At 49.8% G+C, this 18,107-nt stretch overlaps 1 protein-coding gene across 1 annotated transcript; it reads left to right on the plus strand.

Moving 5' to 3' along the window:
* The first annotated feature begins 1,640 nt into the window (after positions 1-1,640).
* On the plus strand, positions 1,641-17,565 carry LOC120403222 (zinc finger protein 883-like). The gene is made up of 4 exons (XM_039534081.1): positions 1,641-1,858; positions 3,172-3,285; positions 8,311-9,105; positions 15,879-17,565. Exons 2-4 carry the CDS (start codon positions 3,207-3,209, stop codon positions 16,688-16,690), a joined length of 1,686 nt encoding a protein of 561 aa, XP_039390015.1. The 5' UTR covers positions 1,641-1,858; positions 3,172-3,206; the 3' UTR covers positions 16,691-17,565.
* The last annotated feature ends 542 nt before the right edge of the window (positions 17,566-18,107 follow it).

Here is an 18,107-nt window from a genome sequence, read left to right on the forward strand (position 1 = left end):
AGGATGGGCAGGGATGGTGTCCCTAGCCTCTGTTTGCCAGAAGCTGGGAATGAGCAACAGGGGATGGATCACTTGATGATTACCTGTTCTGTTCTTTGCCTCTGGGGCACCTGACACTGGCCACAGTTGGAAGACAGGATACTGGGCTAGATGGACCTTTGGTCTGACCCAGTAGGACCATTCTTATGTTCTTATCATAGAATCATAGAATATTAGGGTTGGAAGAGACCTCAGGACGTCATCTAGTCCAACCCCCTGCTCAAAGCAGGACCAACACCCACTAAATCATCCCAGCCAAGGCTTTGTCAAGCCTGACCTTAAAAACCTCTAAGGATGGAGATTCCAGCACCTCCCTAGGTAAACCATTCCAGTGCTTCACCACCCTCCTAGTGAATATTCTTCTGTTCATGTCTACACTACCACTTATGTCAGCAAAACTTACGTTGCTCAGGAGTGTGAAAAAAACCACACCCATGAGCGACACGTTGCGTCAGCATAAGAGGTAGTGAGCACAGTAGAATGCCAGCAGGAGAGCTTCTCCGGCAGACATAGCTAATGCTGATTGTGGGAGATGGTTTAATTATGTGGACAGGTGTGCTCTCTCCTGCCGGCATAGAGCGGCTGCACGGCAGATAGAATCATAGACTCATAGACTTTAAGGTCAGAAGGGACCATTATGATCGTCTAGTCTGACCTGCACAACGCAGGCCACAGAATCTCACCCACCCACTCCTGTAACAAACCCCTAACCTATGTCTGAGCTATTGAAGTCCTCAAATCGTGGTTTAAAGATTTCAAGGTGCAGAGTCCTCCAGCAAGTGACCCATGCCCCACGCTGCAGAGGAAGGTGAAAAAGCCCCGGGGCCCCTGCCAATCTGCCCTGGAGGAAAATTCCTTCCCGACCCCAAATATGGTGATCAGCTAAACCCTGAGCATGTGGGCAAGACTCACCAGCCAGCACCCAGGAAAGAATTATCTGTAGTAACTCAGATCCCACCCCATCTAACATCCCATCACCGGCCATTGGGCATATTTACCACTAATAGTGAAAGCTCAATTAATTGCCAAAATTAGGCTATCCCATCATACCTAGGGTGACCAGACAACAAATGTGAAAAATCAGGACAGGGTAATAGGAGCCTATATAAGAAAAAGACCCCAAAATCAGGACTGTCCCTATAAAATCGGGACATCTGGTCACCCTAATCATACCATCCCCTCCATAAATTTACCAAGCTTAGTCTTGAAGCCAGATATGTCTTACAGATCTTCCAGCAGCGTAGACGCAGCCTTAAATTAAACTGACTTAATTTTGCAGCATAGGTAGGGTGACCAGCCAGCAAGGGTGAAAAATCGGGACGGGGCTGGGGGGTAATGGCCACCTAGATAAGACAAAGTGCCAAATATTGGGACTGTCCCTATAAAATCGGGACATCTGGTCACCCTAGAATTTCTCCCAGCTGCAGAGACAGGAAGAGAGAGATCTAGCTCTGGCCATGCTGATACTGTACTGCAGGCATGGCCATAGCCAGATCTCTTCCTGTCTCTGCAGCTGGGATAAGTTCACACGGACAGATCAGTATCTTCAGTCACCCCAGCTCCCTCCCCTTGACCCTCAGGGCGAGGCCGGTTGTGTCAGCGGCGCACACCGCTTCCCTCCTCTCCGGCACCCGCACCGAGAAACCCCAAACCGCAGGGAGCCGCGCGGCTGGGGGCAGCTGGGCGTGCACGGGTTGCTGACAGCCAGGAACCATCGGGCCGGGAAAGTTTCCCGGGGAGGCGCTGAGTGGGGCACCAGCGGAGCCGATTCCTGTCTCCGAGGCTGGGCTGAGCGGCGGCGGCGGCGGTGGGCGCGCGGGTGAGCGCATCGCTGTCCCGGGGAAAGGGCTCGGGGCGCGCGCGCGTGCGCCTCTCCCCAGCTCCCCGCCGGCCGGGCCGGGCCGCCCCCGAGCCCCGCGCTCCTTGCAGCGGCGGCGCGAGGCTTTCCAGTCGCCCGGGGGCTCTGCGGGAAGGGGGTGGGCGAGGGGCTGTCTCCCCGGGGGGGCAGGGTGGGTTGCGGCTGAGGCTGGGGTGGGGGGTGCATGGGGCAGGATTTATGCCAGACTGTCTGTGATGCTGGAGAAATCTTTGTGTCTGTCTGTCCGTCCATCCTTTCCTCTGTCCCTAGATCCTAGTGCTTCTGACTAGCACCATACAGACCCCTTCATCTCTCCATCCCCCTACACACCCCTCAGCCCCTGTCTCTCTCTCTCCCACCCCGTACACACCCCTTTCTCTCTGCGTACAGCCCCTCATCTTCATATACCCCTAGGGTGACCGGACAGCAAGTATGAAAAATCAGGAGAGAGTGTGGGGGTAATAGGTTCCCATGTAAGAAAAAGCCCCAAATATTGGGACTGTCCCTATAAAATTGGGACACCTGGTCACCCTGTACACCCCTCTCTCTATATAGCTCCATGCATCTCATTCTCGGTGCCCCACAAACCCCTTCTCTCATACACCCTTCTCTATCCCCATATACATCTCTTTCTTTCTTTCTCTTCTACCTCTCTCCATCCCTAGATCTTATTATGCGGGCTATCTATATATCCTATCCCAACGCCTCTGACTTGGAAAATGCAGTTCATTTGACTCTGAATCAGTAAAGGAAGGTAAATCTGGTACATTAAATTGAAATGAATTTGACAATTTCTTTGATGGCGAACAGGAAAATTGGGTGGATATTCGAAAGCTAGTCACACAATGAAAAACAAAGATTGGGCAATTATTTTTTCCCACTAATTGTTGGGGGATAAATTAACCAGCTATTTTTTTTAGTGAATATTATCCAGCTGGCTCTAATTATTATAATCATCACCATTATTTGCATTACAGTAACACCTAAAAGCCTCAACTGAGAATGTGGCACCACGGTACAGGACGCTGTCCACGCATATAGTAAAAGAACTTACTGTCTAAAGCCTACCCTGCATACAGATTTTGTACTGATGTAACTATTGTGGTTGGTGGGGGGGTGGGTGGATTATTTTACTGAAATAATTATAGCCGTATATCCTCTAGGGTAAATGAAATGATACCAGTATTAAAGTCCTTATTCTGGTGGAGCTTGTTTCCTTTCTTGTACAGCTTTTGATGGACGTTGATTTCACCTATTTTCTTCCCCACAAGCAGTATTTCCAATCCTTGAACTTCCTGTGATCTCCTGGATGGAGCAGGAGGAAGAGCCGTGCATCCTGGATCTCCAGGGCTCCGAGGAAAGGGAGATCCAGAGAGACACACCCACAGGTGAGGAATTAGTGACACTGGCTCAGAGATTGTCCAGGAGTGAAGAGGAAATCTGGGATCCCAGCAAAGCCATTGGGTGCCTCCCCGATTCTGTTTTTTTCTCATCTCATCTCATTCAGTATCATCCAAGCAGGTGTCCTAGCCTCCTGGCACTCACAGCATAGGCCCCTGTATATTACTTTGCCATGGCATCCACACTTGACACAAAATCATGCTTCAAATTTCAATTTTTGTTTCATTCATGTGCTTGCAAAGAAATTCTTAAAAGCAAAACCCATTATATTGATGCAGTGATGTCTACCTGACCCTGCCAACAACGTGAAACAACTGCGTGTTTGTGAGTTGCCCCATTCATTGCAAAGGGGTATTGACTCTGAAACCTAACAATGGCAGTTTAAATATTCAGACTGTTCACTATTTTACTGTTGATCATTTTAATGGAAACATCCAGCTAGTCTTCTTATTCCACTGTACCTGACTCCCCAAAAGCTACAGCTGCCTTTACCCACCTACCATAGCCCGCAGTCTTACTTCTCACACTGAAAAAAAAGTGGAATTAAACAAACAACTCAGGGGGATTAGATTATTTCTTTTCATAGCTAATTAATTATTTTTAAAAGTCCATTTAAAATTAATTAAATGAAGAAAATAAATAATGAATTTTGCATGCACTGGACCACATGGAAAAGCCTGGGCAGGGCTGAGCCATGTGGTCTGAGCGGTTTCCCTGGGATTGGTGGCAAACGCAGTGGCCAGGGGTTTGTTTGGCTAGCTCTGTCTGTGAGAGAGAGGTGGAAAGCCAGCTGACAGGGACAGAAGAAGTTATATGCATGACACTGAATGGACTAGAGGAGCAGACTTGGAAGTAGTGAGCCAGGGAAGTGCCTACTGTTGTTTTTTTCTACTGTGTTCAGGGAAACAAGACTTTGTGTGTATTCTTTGTAAACAAAGTGGATTGAACCAAAGAATATACTTGACTCATATGATTAATTTCTTCTCCTAATGGAAACAACCTGGCAAAACATGCATCCGATGAAGTGGGTTTTAGCCCACGAAAGCTTATGCTCAAATAAATGTGTTAGTCTCTAAGGTACCACAAGTACTCCTGTTCTTTTTGCGGATACAGACTAAAACAGCTGCTACTCTGAAACCTGGCGAAACCTTGAATATTGTCTATCTGGTCAGGCCAAAGGGGCCACACTGGGGTGAAGGTGGGATGGATTTTCCAGGAGAGAAACTGAGAGTTGTATTCCTGTTAAACCAAGCTGGAACAGATAATGGACGTGCTTGCAGAAATCAAAGATGGCTACAAGGAATTAAAACAAGACCTAAAACAAGAGCTGGAGACTTCTCAAAAGGAATTAAAGCAACATCTAGAGGTTTCCCAGAAAGGACTGAGAAATGACCTGCATTTGGAGATAGTATCTTTGTTGGGAAAGCAGTTACAACGTATTCAGGCAGATTTCAAAGCCCAGCTACAAAACATCCACTCCAGACTGGCAAGACAGATCAGTGAGGTGACCAGCAAACTGACTATCATAGACCAAAAGGTTTTCCAGGAAATAGAGGAGAACAAGGAAGTTATGGCCGGCTTGGAACATGCTAACAGAGATGAGCTACAGCAAGGACTTGAGGAGCTAAAGATCTAGAGAAGGAATTTAAAGGATCACAGACCACAGTGGAAGTCAGTTGCCTGGATAAGCAATCAGGCCAGCCAGAAAACTTGGGTAAGACCAGACATTGGTAACCCTCAGAGGGGAGAGTTTGGACTCTCTGTCCCAGTCAAGTAATACAAAAGCCCATTATCTTTGAGGGAAAGCTCCCTGGGAGGGTTATTTGGCTCAGTTTAACATCCTAGCTCCAATGACTGTCTGGGGAGATGAACTGAGAGGGGGGTCTCTAGCAGCTGACTTGAGTGGTCCAACTCTGATGGTGTGGCAGAACGTACCCGAGAAAAGAGACTGAGTTATCCAGTTTTGGTACAAGCCCTTGTTTTCCGGTTTGGGGCTAGCCATCGATCTGAGCTGGCCAGGGCATAGCTAAGGGCTAGAAGAAGAGGGGAAGAAGAAACTCCACCTGAACCAGCAGAGGACTTGCAGAGATTTGTGTTCCTGGCTTACCCAGATACCAGTGAAGCCTTCCAGGATACATTAGCAATGGACTGATGTATAGATGCTCAGCTGGACTTGGACTTGCAGATCAAGATCAGCAAAAGGAGGCCAAGGATGCTCAGAGAGGCTGTGGAATTTGCCACAGAACTTGAATCTTTCCTTGCAGCAGACCAGGAAGCAGCCGCTAGAGAGGAAGATGTTTCCCATGAGCTTTGTAAGTACAGCTCTGTGTCTAATGTGCCTGCTGGAACAGAGGAGTCTAATCTGGTTCATGACATTTTTGAGTGATTGGAAAAGTTGTTACATAAGAACATAAGAAAGGCCGTACCGGGTCAGACCAAAGGTCCATCTAGCCCAGTATCTGTCTACCGACAGTGGCCAATGCCAGGTGCCCCAGAGGGAGTGAACCTAACAGGCAATGATCAAGTGATCTCCCTCCTGCCATCCATCTCCATCCTCTGACGAACAGAGGCTAGGGACACCATTCTTACCCATTCTGGCTAATAGCCATTTATGGACTTAGCCACCATGAATTTATCCAGTCCCCTTTTAAACATTGTTATAGTCCTAGCCTTCACAACCTCCTCAGGTAAGGAGTTCCACAAGTTGACTGTGCGCTGTGTGAAGAAGAACTTCCTTTTATTTGTTTTAAACCTGCTGCCTATTAATTTCATTTGGTGACCCCTAGTTCTTGTATTATGGGAATAAGTAAATAACTTTTCCTTATCCACTTTCTCAACATCACTCATGATTTTATATACCTCTATCATGTCCCCCCTTAGTCTTCTCTTTTCCAAGCTGAAGAGTTCTAGCCTCTTTAATCTTTCCTCTTATGGGACCCTCTCTAAACCCCTAATCATTTTAGTTGCCCTTTTCTGAACCTTTTCTAGTGCTAGAATATCTTTTTTAAGGTGAGGAGACCACATCTGTACACAGTATTCGAGATGTGGGCGTACCATGGATTTATATAAGGGCAATAATATATTCTCAGTCTTATTCTCTATCCCCTTTTTAATGTTCAATTTAGTTTATAAACCAAAGGAAATTGATAATAATGCAAAAATGAAGGGTAGCAGTTCATTTAAATACTGGTACTTGTGAAAAAAATTATCCACTAAAAGAATTGTTATACATTTAAGGCAAGCCGGAACTGAACGTCACAAACACTTAGTGAAAGTCCATCATCCAAACTGGGAAATGAGAAGCACCAAGATGAAGGGGCAAAGCTTGGAACTACAAGGATCAGCTCCACAGTATTTGCTAAGATCTGGGCAGTTACACAACAATAATGGGAGTATGAACGTGTAATATGATCCTGTTACATATTCATATGAATATGTAACAAGATCTGTGAAATGCATAAGAATAATGGACATTGGCTCAGAGATAACAGTTATTATACCAGATGTGTTAACCATGTTATGGACTAGAGGATCTAAAACTGAACCAGCTACATGGTCCCAAATGGAGACAGTGACTGGGGAACGTGCACCAGTCCAAAAGTAGGGAAAATTGGGTTTGAAAACTGGACCTCGGGAATTTGAGCAAGAAGTTGATAGCCAATAGAGTGGAGGATCTGACAGTTGATTTGGATTTCATTATGGCTAACTACTATAACAAATACCAGGAAAGCTGTCTTACAAATTCATTCTGCAGAAACTCCCTTGAAAGATGTGGCCTAGGTGAAACAAATAGTTTGTAAGCAACTGGTTTGCTGTGAGCAAATTGTCCTACCTTCAGGGGGTAAAAACCATAATAACAGCTACATGCGGTGGTAGCTTTCCAGAAGGGGGAAGATAGGGAGTAGTGAGACCTGCTTTAACACCCAGGGGAATTCTAGCTGCCATAGTTCTTGTGGAACTGAAGCAGGAATGGATCTCTGTTCATTTGCTGAATGTTTCAGACAACAGCAAATAGTACAAAAAGGGACCCCCAGTGGCAAAATGAGAACCTATAGATCGAGTAAATGCTGGTATAGAGAAAAAAACTAGAGAGGCAAAAGGGATGAAGGTGAGCTCCTAGAGGCTATCTCTATACTACGGTGGTAAGTCGACCTACACTACACAACTCCAGCTACATACCTTAAGTTGAGTTACTGTAGGGGATCGACGGGAGAAAATCTCCCATCGACTTACTTACTCTTTTCGTTGGGGGGTAGAGTACAGGGATCGACTGGAGAGCGATCTGCAGTCGATTTGGCAGGTCTTTACTAGACCTGCTAAATCGACAGCCCGGTGGGTCGATCTCAGAGTGTTGATCCCGGCTCTGGTGTAGACCTGCCCAGAGTTTCTGTTGAACTTGTTCCAACGCAGTGCTGTACATTTTAATGACTAGCAGCTGAACGGCCTAAGAGACTTTCTGGTTAGGAATCTAATTGTTCTGATTCCACAAAGATATAGATTGTACTGCCCTGGTCCACCACAAGGTTGACATTTAACAGCCACCTAACCATTTACCAGAAGGAAAAAGGGAAGAGGTTTTACAAGCCACTGAAGAAATGTATCAGGAAGATATAACTGAGCCTTCAGCCAGTTCTTGGGCCTCACCAATAATGCTGGTTAAGAAATAAAGACCGCAGCACCAGATTCTGTGTGCACTATAGAAAACCACTTTAAAGGATTCGTTAAATAGATGATACCCTGGATGCTGTAGCAGGTTCACTTTGGTTTTCCACAATGATTCTTAGAAGTGGCTGTTGGCAAGTGGAAGTAGGAATGGAATTCACAGCAGGCCAAGGCCTGTGACAATTTAAAGTGATGGCTTTCAGCACCCATCTAGATTGATCCCTGGTAGGAGCCTGTCCCATCCTTTCCTTGAGTGACATTGGAGCAGAATCTAGAGTCTGCAGGGATGGATTTGAGTCCTGGTTTCCACACTTGCCTACTGTGGTTTAATTCTCTTCTTCTCTCGGCAGGTGACAGGGCAGCAAGTGAGGATGAGGTGAATCCTCAGCAGGAAGTGGAGCCGTGTGGGACGGTCTCGGGGCTTGTTCCAGCCTGCCAGAGCCAGGGTGGACCAGGGAGGCTGCGTGTGAACCCTCCGAAGATGAGGCGTCGTCGGTCTGCCCACCGTGAGAGGGGATTCATCAACCTGCTGGGCATCCTGGAGCCCCGGCGCCCGGCAGATAAGCCCTACCGGTGCACAGAGTGTGAGAAGAGCTTCAGCCAGAGCTCAAATCTCATCGAGCACCAGCGGATCCACACGGGCGAGCGCCCCTTCACCTGCAGTGAGTGCGAGAAGAGCTTCAGCCGCAGCTCCACCCTCATCGAGCACCAGCGCACGCACACGGGCGAGAAGCCCTACACCTGCCCCGAGTGCCAGCGCAGCTTCAGCCGCAGCTCCACCCTGACCGAGCACCAGCGCACGCACACCGGGGAGACCCCTTTCCACTGCCCCGAGTGCGGCAAGAGCTTCAGCCGCACCTCCAACCTGGTGAAGCACCTGCGCACCCACACGGGCGAGAAACCCTACGGCTGCAGGGAGTGCGGCAAGCGCTTCAGCCTCAGCTCCAACCTCATCAAGCACGAGCGCACCCACACCGGGGAGAAGCCCTTTGCCTGCGGGGAGTGCGGCAAGCGCTTCAAGAAGAAGACCCACCTGGTGTCCCACCACCGCACCCACACCGGGGAGCGGCCCTACGAGTGCACGGAGTGCGGCAAGCGCTTCAGCCAGAGCTCCACCCTCATCGAGCACCAGCGCATCCACACCGGCGAGAAGCCTTTCCGCTGCCCCGACTGCGGGAAGTGCTTCTGCGTCAGCTCCAACCTCATCAAGCACCAGCGCATCCACACTGGGGAGAAGCCCTACGGCTGCAGCGCCTGTGGGAAGAGCTTCCGCTACAAGCCCCAGTTCACCCGCCACCAGAAGCTCCACCAGGGGGACGGGGAGGAGCCAGTGGCCGTCCTGACCCTGGGACCATGGGCTGCGGCAGCCCCGCTCATACAGATCACGGAGACTGTTTAAAGCAGGCAAGCTCCCACCCCGGGGATGAGGGGGATCAGGGACTAGAGGCAGCGTGTGGTTGAGCTCTGTTGGGCCGAGTGCAGAGCTGGAATTGACGTGTGTTTCTGTAAGCTGTTTGGCCCAGCGCCGATTCTCTTGCAGCTGGAATTTCTCTGATTCCTGTTTTAAGAATATGGGAATTCCTGATGGGCTCGTCTAGCTCCACATTCTTCTCCCAACACTCCCTGCCACTCCAGTGCAGACCAACGTCGTATGCTTCCCTACATTTAACCGTGTGTCCCCACTCCTTGCTATTCCACATCAGACTCATGGGCCCATCTAACCTGATACGCCTCGTTCCCTGCTTCTCCATATCAGATCAATTGTCTAGTCAGTCTCATCCCCCTTTCCCGGTGGATCAGAATATCTGAAAGTTTCCCATTCAGCTCCCTGCTGCCCCAGGTCAGCCCAGTGGTAGTGTCTAGCCCAATATCCCCCCTACTTCTTGCCATGTTGGATCAGACTAATGGGCCCATCTAGCCCAATATCTCCCACGCCCGTCCCTGCAGCACCAGTTCAGACTAATGGTCCATCTGGTCCAGTATTCTACCTCCAAGATGGCCAATGCTAGATGCTGCAAAGGAAATGTTGAATGCACTTCACTGGGCTGTGTACCATTGAGGGAGAAAGCAGTTCCTTCCGGACTGCAATTGGCTCTTGGCTTCCATGATGGATCATGAGGGTCAAATGTCCTTGACATTTCAGTGTTCATCCTGTCCAGTGTCACTGCAGGTGCTATTCTTATTCCTACAAACATCAAATCTTTTTTTTTTTTTGAATGGTTTAGTGAGATACTTGCCTCCATAATATCCTGCTGCAGGGAATTCCACAGGTTAACAATGTCACTTTCTATTGCCATTCCCTGTCAATACAGCGGAGGAAATCCCGCAAAGCAGGCTAAGTCCATTGGAAGGCTGTTGTTTCTTAGGTCTTGACTACAATTAGTTTGCGGCAGCGGGGTGTCAGTCTACTCTGTGCTAGCCTGCCACAGACTAGCTGTCCCTGTGGACCTTACTGACACGTATTAACAGTTCATTAATGCACTTTGATCTAGTCCAATTTCAAAGAAGACTTTCTGCCAACATTTAGTCTGCAGCAGACTATTGTGGAGTCGATTCACAACCCAGCTTGCCACAAACGAAATGTTCTTGTAGACAAACCCTTAGACTGTGGACAGCAAGTCCTTCAGCTGGCAGCCTCAGTTCTTACAGGATCTGGACAGGCATCTAAGGCCTAATGCCACCACAAAAGGAGCAAATGTCTGGAAGATCAGAGATTGGGTGGAAGCCCCCCCCCCATGAAATGGACATTCTAGTTATTGCAAGAGGTGGGGACCTTGAATAGGTAGCATGGCCTGAAGCCATCACCATTTGATGGTGTAGGAGTCCCTTACATGGAACGAGTTGATTGGGTCTCAGTCTTGTTCTTAGCAGGATGGGTGTGTCTGCCACAAAATCACCATTACATTGGCACTAAGTAGCTCCATTGTTGGCAGTAAGGCTAAAGCCTGAAAAGGGGCCGAATTCACCTTTGCCCCTTACGGAGGCGGTATCGTAATATGAGGCACAAAGGCATTGTGTGTCCCTGTGCTACTCATTCGGGGGGATATACCAAGTGCTTCGGTCTGGTGCCCTCCATTTCGCCTTGTTTCATCCAAACGTGGGGCTGGAGCAGGATGTGGCCACAGCTCACAAAGCTGCGGGGAGCAAGGCAGAGGTGCCAGAGGGCAAAAGGAGCGTTTCAGATTCCAGCTTGGACTGGGATCCCCAGGAGCTCAGGAGAGGCCAGGAGATTCGCTTCTCCTGGGAAATGGATGGAGTGATTTGTTAAGACAAGTGTCCTCTTGTCTTCTAGCCATCAGCCATTGGGGGGAAATAAACCATCTTCCTGTCTCAGATGGCTGGACTAGATGACCCTTGTGGTCCCTTCCAACCCTGTGGTTCTGAGATTCTATTTTTTTGGACAAACCCACAGGCAGCTGCCAAGATGGAGCAAGTAGAAAGGTTTTTGCCTGCACACTGTACTGGTTCTGTCCCCCACCAAGGCTAAGAACGTGGTACATGACTGGGCAGAGGATGCTGATGCTGTGTGAGAGCCAAGGGAGCCTGTGAACTATGGGGAGATGGATTTGACCTGGACAGATGTCTCTCTTTTCCTTTTTTTTTTTTTTTTTTTACTGTAAAGCTTGGGAATTAATCTCTATTTGAATGGGGGGAAGAGTTGTAGTAGGGAGTGCCTGAATGTTGAGGTCACCTAATCGCTCTCTTCAGCGACTGCAGAATCTCAGTTGCTTCCTAGACCTTCAGCCTGTAGGTCACTAATGCACATCAGCCTAGGACAATTGCAGTTAGCATTCCGGTGACCCCTTGTATGAAACAAGTTTGTTGAGCTTCAGTCTGCTTCCCAGCAGGGAGCATCCACATCCCTTAATCACCAGCACTAATCCTTAGCCCTAGCAGAGAGGCTGAGGACTGAATGTACCACAGGGACTGAGCTCCCTTCTCGTTCTCTGCCCCCAAGACAGTCCTTCAAGGCAGGGTTGAATCCGTTCTGAGAGTACACAGAGGATCCAGTCTCCAGGGCAGGGTGAGGCACAGCGGGCGGGGCACAGGGTGCGTGTATTGGAGCTCCTATGAACGTGCCTAGAGAATCCAGTCTCCCAGGACACCGTTCCCTGGGATTAAATTCACACCCAAATAGAAACTCAATATTATTTTTAATAAAGCAAAATGTAAACTAGGGATAATTCAAAGAGGCTGCTTCTGACAGGAGTTAGCCCTGTGATTCTGGAGTGATGATCGCAAAGATAGGTAGGTAGGTAGGTGGGTAGATAGGATGTGACTCTTAGTGTAGGCTTTACTGTATATGGTTGCAAACCCCTGTATTAAGAGGGATTACTATATTAGACTCTTAATGGTTATAAAGACAACATTCTTAGACGCTTGATTGTGGTGTTACATTGCCATATAGACTAGTTCTTATGTGTTTTTACAGCCCTACTTTGAGATGTTACAGCTGAGATTTTAATTCTCACACAAAAGCCAGGTTGAAATTCAAAGCAAAGCTTTTGATCCTGAGTATTAACTCTACTCATTATAAATAGACACTAGAATAGGGTCCTTCCGTTAATATGATGGAAAAGAGTGGTGGTCTGAGCAGAGGACTCGATACCACGATTCCTGGGTTCTGATCTCAGCTCGATGAGAGGAGTAGGATCTAGTGGTTACAGTGTGAGGGGAGGGAGGGAGAATTGGAAATCAGGATCCCTGGATTCTATTTCTATCTCTGGGAAGGGAATAGAGTCTAGTGGTTAGAGTTAGGGGGTAGCAGGATCAAGATTCCTATGTTCTAGTTCCAGTTCTGTTACTGACTTGCAGTGTGACTTCAGAGGACTTATCTCAACTGAGTGATTCCTGATTTACACAGAATCAGATGCGGAGACCTTGCGATTTGATCCATGCAATGCACAGTTCTTTATATTTTCTTCTCAAAACACAGGAACATCCAGTTCCTCACTAAATATTCTGGGTAGTACAGTCCAACACGCATTTCCTAAACTAAAGAGTACTGTAAATAGACCTATCATTAGAGGACATTCCAAACACTAGATGGACAAATTGCTACGTTACTTAGGGTCCATAGGCAGTGACACAAATGGCAACCTGATATTAAAGCGGGGAAACATTGCATATCCATTGTGGTAATGATTTAGCACATAGTATCATTTAGCAAAATGCCATGGGAAATGACCCAGTGTTGAGTGATTATGTAATAAAGGATCATATTGTTTAATTTGATAAATAGGGGGCTCTTACCTGACCACATCAGTCTGGGTCATTCTGTCCAGTTCTGTTTTGTAAATTTAAATGTAACAGATTTTCTTTTTGTGAATTTTAATGTAAACTATGCTGACTTCTTGTTGGCTAGCCAGATTGCACATGCAGTACTGCCAACCCTAAGTGTTCAAAGTCCATGAATCAGTGTCCTCCCTCCCCCCACCCCCAAAAGATAGGGTTAAAAAATCATGACTTTTTTAAAACATGAGAAATTTGTGGTTCTTTTTCTTTGCGCCTTTAGAGGCCGCCTTTTCACACTTTTCTCTGTAACCACAAGGGCTAGAAACTTATTTTTTGGAAAGAAACCTGAGATTTTTTTACATAGTCAGATGAGTTCAGGAGTTGAGATGCTAGGAAAAACAAGTATTGTGTGACTTGCGATAAAATCTCAAGTGCTGACAACACTACATACATGAAACATCCACTATATGATCTAAAATCAATCTAACTCCAAAACCACTTGAGATACTTATGATAACAACACAGGAGATTTAGCTTAAACTGTCAATACTACTAGGGCTAATCTCTCTGTGCATCGGCCACTGTAGGACTTCTATATCAGAGGTGCTCTTGAATCGATTCATTAAATTAAATGTTACTGTGTCGTTTTGTGTTGGCAGACATAACTCAGGTTCTCTGCTCTTGTGTCTCTGGTTGTTTTGTACTGACCATATTCCTGCTTAACTGCTGCTGTTTTCTTTCTTTCTCGTAAAACATCAGTAGACTGTCACCGAAAATAAATGTGAAAGTCCCTGAAATGTCAGCTTTGTTTTGCAGTGCGCTGTGAAAGTGGTGCACCCTGGGAGAGTGGGGCCTAGTGATTAGAGCTGGGGTGGGCCTGGGAGTCTGGAGTCCTGGGTTCTGTTCTCAGCTCTGGGAGGAAAGCGGACTCTGGTGGGTTAGCCCCAGGACTCCTGGGTTCTATCCCCAGCTCTGGGATGGAAGCGGACTCTGGTGGGTTAGAGCGGGGGGCTGGGAGCCAGGACTCCTGGGTTCTATCCCCAGCTCTGGGAGGGGAGTGGGGTCTGGTGGGTTAGAGCAGGGGGGGCTGGGAGCCAGGACTCCTGGGTTCTATCCCAGCTCTGGGATGGAAGCGGAGTTTGGTGGGTATGAGTGGGGGGCTGGGAGCCAGGACTCCTGGATTCTCTCCCTGGCTCTGGGAGGGGAGTGGGGGGCTGGGAGCCAGGACTCCTGGGTTCTATCCCAGCTCTGGGATGGAAGTGGAGTCTGGTGGGTTGGAGTGGGGGGCTGGGAGCCAGGACTCCTGGGTTCTATCCCAGCTCTGAGAGGGAAGCGGACTCTGGTGGGTTAGAGCGGAGGCTGGGAGCCAGGACTCCAGCCTGGGTTCTCGCCCCAGCTCTGGGAGGGGAGTGGGGTCTCACAACTAAAGAAGGGGGGGGGGGCTAGGATACATGAGTTCCCCTGCCAGCTTGGGAGGTGGTGATAAGGGGCAGATCATGGTAACAGGGAGGAGGGAACACAGCGGGGGGGGGGGGGTGTAAAGAGAGAATGGTGCATGCTGGGATAGCAGATGACAATGGGGCCACAGCTCATCTCTGTTAATCACAGTGTATCCTGCAGGAACCAAAACAGGGAGGCCCTCTAGGCCTGTCTGTCTCCCTTGGTCTCCTAGCAACAGCCGCTCCCTCCACCTTCCCCTTCATCACGTGACCCGGGGCGATGACATCATCACTGGGTTCCCCCTGGAATGCTGGGCTGAGCCCATGGCCCGGTCTCTGCCGGGAGCCCCGGCTGCAGCCTGGTCCCGCCCGCTGAGCGGGATTCCCAGCGCCTGCCCCGATCGCCCGCATGGAGCGCGGGGCCGAGCCGCGGGGCCCGGCTGGGCGGGGCTCGGAGGAAAGCGAGCTCCCAGGTGATGCATCAGTGACACCGGCTCTCAGGGTCCGGGAGAGAAGGGAAGAGCTGGGACCCCAGCAAGGCTTCCACGATCCCCCCTTTGTCTGGCTCAGGGCCTTATGGCAGGCTCCTGCCTGGCTGAGGACACCCCATTCCCTGCCTCCCCAAGGGCTCAGATGGGATGGGGCAGAACCAGCCTCTCCTCTCCCCTCGGGGGAAAGGTCTATCAAGGATTCGGTCCCTGTTGATTAGGGTATTTTACATCTTTTGCCATCCCTTTTCTCCCTGGTGCAGGGTAGGAATTCCTTTCCCCTGCCATTGAGCAGGTTACGTAGATCATCCTCAAATCGAGGGATCCCCATGGTGATGATTTATTAGGTGTATTACGATAGCCCCTATGAGCCCAGTCGTGGATCGGGGTCCCCCTGTGCTAGGTGCAGTGCATTATGTATTAGGTGTATTACAGTAGTGCTTAGCGGCCATCAAGTACCTGCAAACAGAGTACCTGCCCCAAAGACTGATAATCCAAGCGCTTTGCTGGCCGTCAGAAGACATAATCACAGTGGTCCCTTCTATCCCGATAATCTATTAATCCTTCTTCTCCTGGCAGGTGTCGGGACAGCAAGTAAAGCAGAGCCACATGGGACGTCCCCCAGTGTCTGTGTCCCGGGAAACCACCAGAGAAACCCTCCAAGGAGGAGACGGATTAAACACGCTTGCCCCGAGCCGGGCTTCATCAACCTTCTGGGCATCCTGGAACCTCCCCGCCCTGCCACCCGGCGGCCAGCGGACAAGCCCTACCGGTGCACGGAGTGCGAGAAGAGCTTTGGCCAGAGCTCGGTGCTGATTGAGCACATGCGGATCCACACGGGCGAGCGCCCCTTCGTCTGCGGCCAGTGTGGCAAGCGCTTCAGCCAGAGCTCCACCCTGCTGGGCCACCAGCGTACCCACACGGGCGAGAAGCCTTTCACCTGCCCTGAGTGCCAGCGCAGCTTCAGCCGCAGCTCTGCCCTGACCGAGCACCAGCGCACCCACACCGGGGAGACCCCTTTCCATTGCCCCGAGTGCGGCAAGAGCTTCAGCCGCACTTCCAACCTGGTGAAGCACCTGCGCACCCACACGGGCGAGAAACCCTACGGCTGCAGGGAGTGCGGCAAACGCTTCAGCCTCAGCTCCAACCTCATCAAGCACGAGCGCACCCACACTGGTGAGAAGCCCTTTGCCTGCGGGGAGTGCGGCAAGCGCTTCAAGAAGAAGACCCACCTGGTGTCCCACCACCGCACCCACACCGGAGAGCGGCCCTATGAGTGCACGGAGTGCGGCAAGCGCTTCAGCCAGAGCTCCACCCTCATCGAGCACCAGCGTATCCACACCGGCGAGAAGCCTTTCCGCTGCCCCGACTGCGGGCGCGGCTTCTACGTCAACTCTAAACTGGTCAAACACCGGCGCATCCACACCGGGGAGAAGCCCTACGGCTGCAGTGCCTGTGGGAAGAGCTTCCGCTACAAGCAGCAGTTCACCCGTCACCAGCAGCTGCACCAGGGGGAGGAGACGGTGGCCGTCCTGACCCTGGGTGGGGTCAATGTCCTCCTAACTTAGAGTACGGGAATTCCTTGGGCCTCCTGTCTTGGAGTACGGGAATTCCTTGTCCAGATTTCCTGCAGCTCTGGGAGTGGGGTCTAGTGCGGGGGAGGCTGAGAGGACTGCAGGGTTCAATCCCTGGCTGTGGAAAGAGAGTGGAATTTAGTGGTTACAGCAGGTGGAGGCTGGAGTCCTAGGTTCTCTTCCTGGATCTGGGAGGGGGTTGAGGTCTAGGGGTAGAGCAGGTGGGCTGGCAGTCAGGACTCCTGGGTTCTACCTAGAGTTCTTGGGGGGGGTGGTCTGGTGGGTTAGTGCAAGGCGGGGCCAAGAGTGAGCACTAATGAGTTCCATTCCCAGCTGTGATTGAGTATTTGGGAATTTGTGCGGGGGAAGGAGGTTGGGAGTAGCTGAAAACTGATGTTATGGTGAGCCTTGGTTTAAGCTACCAGGACATCACCAGAGCTAACCTCCAGGTTAGTGGTTCAAATCTAGCTGAGGCAAGGTGCTCCCAGCCTGAGAGATACTAATTCAGTGTGTTGGAACCCTTCCCACAGCAAGACGGCCCTGGGATTCCCCTCCCATCTAGGGCACGGTGGTCACACACCTGTTCATGACTCTCCTAGTGGGGTCAGAGCTCACACTAGATAAAAGATCACTTTATACAGTTGAGAACCCTTCCATTATAGCGACTAACAGACTGTAGACTCTCAACAGTTCCAAAGGCAATGTTCTCGGTCTCTTGGGTGTGTTATATCGGTTTGTATGCACTAGTTGTGTGTTTGTGTGTATTGGTAAAATACCAACCCTGCACTGATAGCGTGCTGAGGTTGACATGTATAAGTAGTTGCAGGAAGGTTCGGGGTGGAATTAAAGTCTAAACTTCCCACCTCAGTGTTAACCTCATTGCATCAAGTCATTGTAAAAGGGTCCCTCCATTGCAGCAGAAGAGAGGAGGAGTCTAAGGGCTTATCTGCATTGGCAAATTGACTGCAGTAGCTCCCTGTGTGGGTTCTCTGTTCTGAGAGAAGAGGGATTTGATTCTAGAATAAGGGCATGGCTACACTTGCAGATATAGAGCGCTTTGAATTAAACCCGCCTTCGGAGAGCGCAGTAGGGAAAGCGCTGCAGTCTGTCCACACTGACAGCTGCCAGTGCACTGGCGTGGCCACATTTGTGGCACTTGCAGCGGCATTGGGAGCGGTGCATTATGGGCAGCTATCCCAGCATGCAAGTGACTGCAACGTGCTTTTCAAATGGTGGGGGTGGAGTGGAGTGTGACAGCGAGTGTGTATGTGGGGGGCGAGAGAGTGGGGTTTTGGGGGGCTGAGAGCATTCCAGCATGCTGTCTTGTAAGTTCAGACAGCAGCAGACCCCCCTTTCCCCCGGCCCCTCTCTCTCACAGCAATCCACAGTCATGGTTGCTTTGTCTCGGAGC

The sequence above is a fragment of the Mauremys reevesii genome, linkage group 4 (assembly GCF_016161935.1).
Source record: "Mauremys reevesii isolate NIE-2019 linkage group 4, ASM1616193v1, whole genome shotgun sequence".
Lineage (NCBI taxonomy): Eukaryota > Metazoa > Chordata > Testudines > Geoemydidae > Mauremys > Mauremys reevesii.

Coding starts and splice junctions, on each gene's coding strand:
- LOC120403222 (XM_039534081.1), top strand. CDS start 3,207: ATGGAGCAGGAGGAAGAGCCGTGCATCCTGGATCTCCAGGGCTCCGAG. Junction 3,286..8,310: donor CCAGAGAGACACACCCACAG/GTGAGGAATTAG, acceptor TTCTCTCGGCAG/GTGACAGGGCAGCAAGTGAG. Junction 9,106..15,878: donor GCACCAGCGCATCCACACCG/GCGAGAAGCCTT, acceptor CCCGGCGGCCAG/CGGACAAGCCCTACCGGTGC.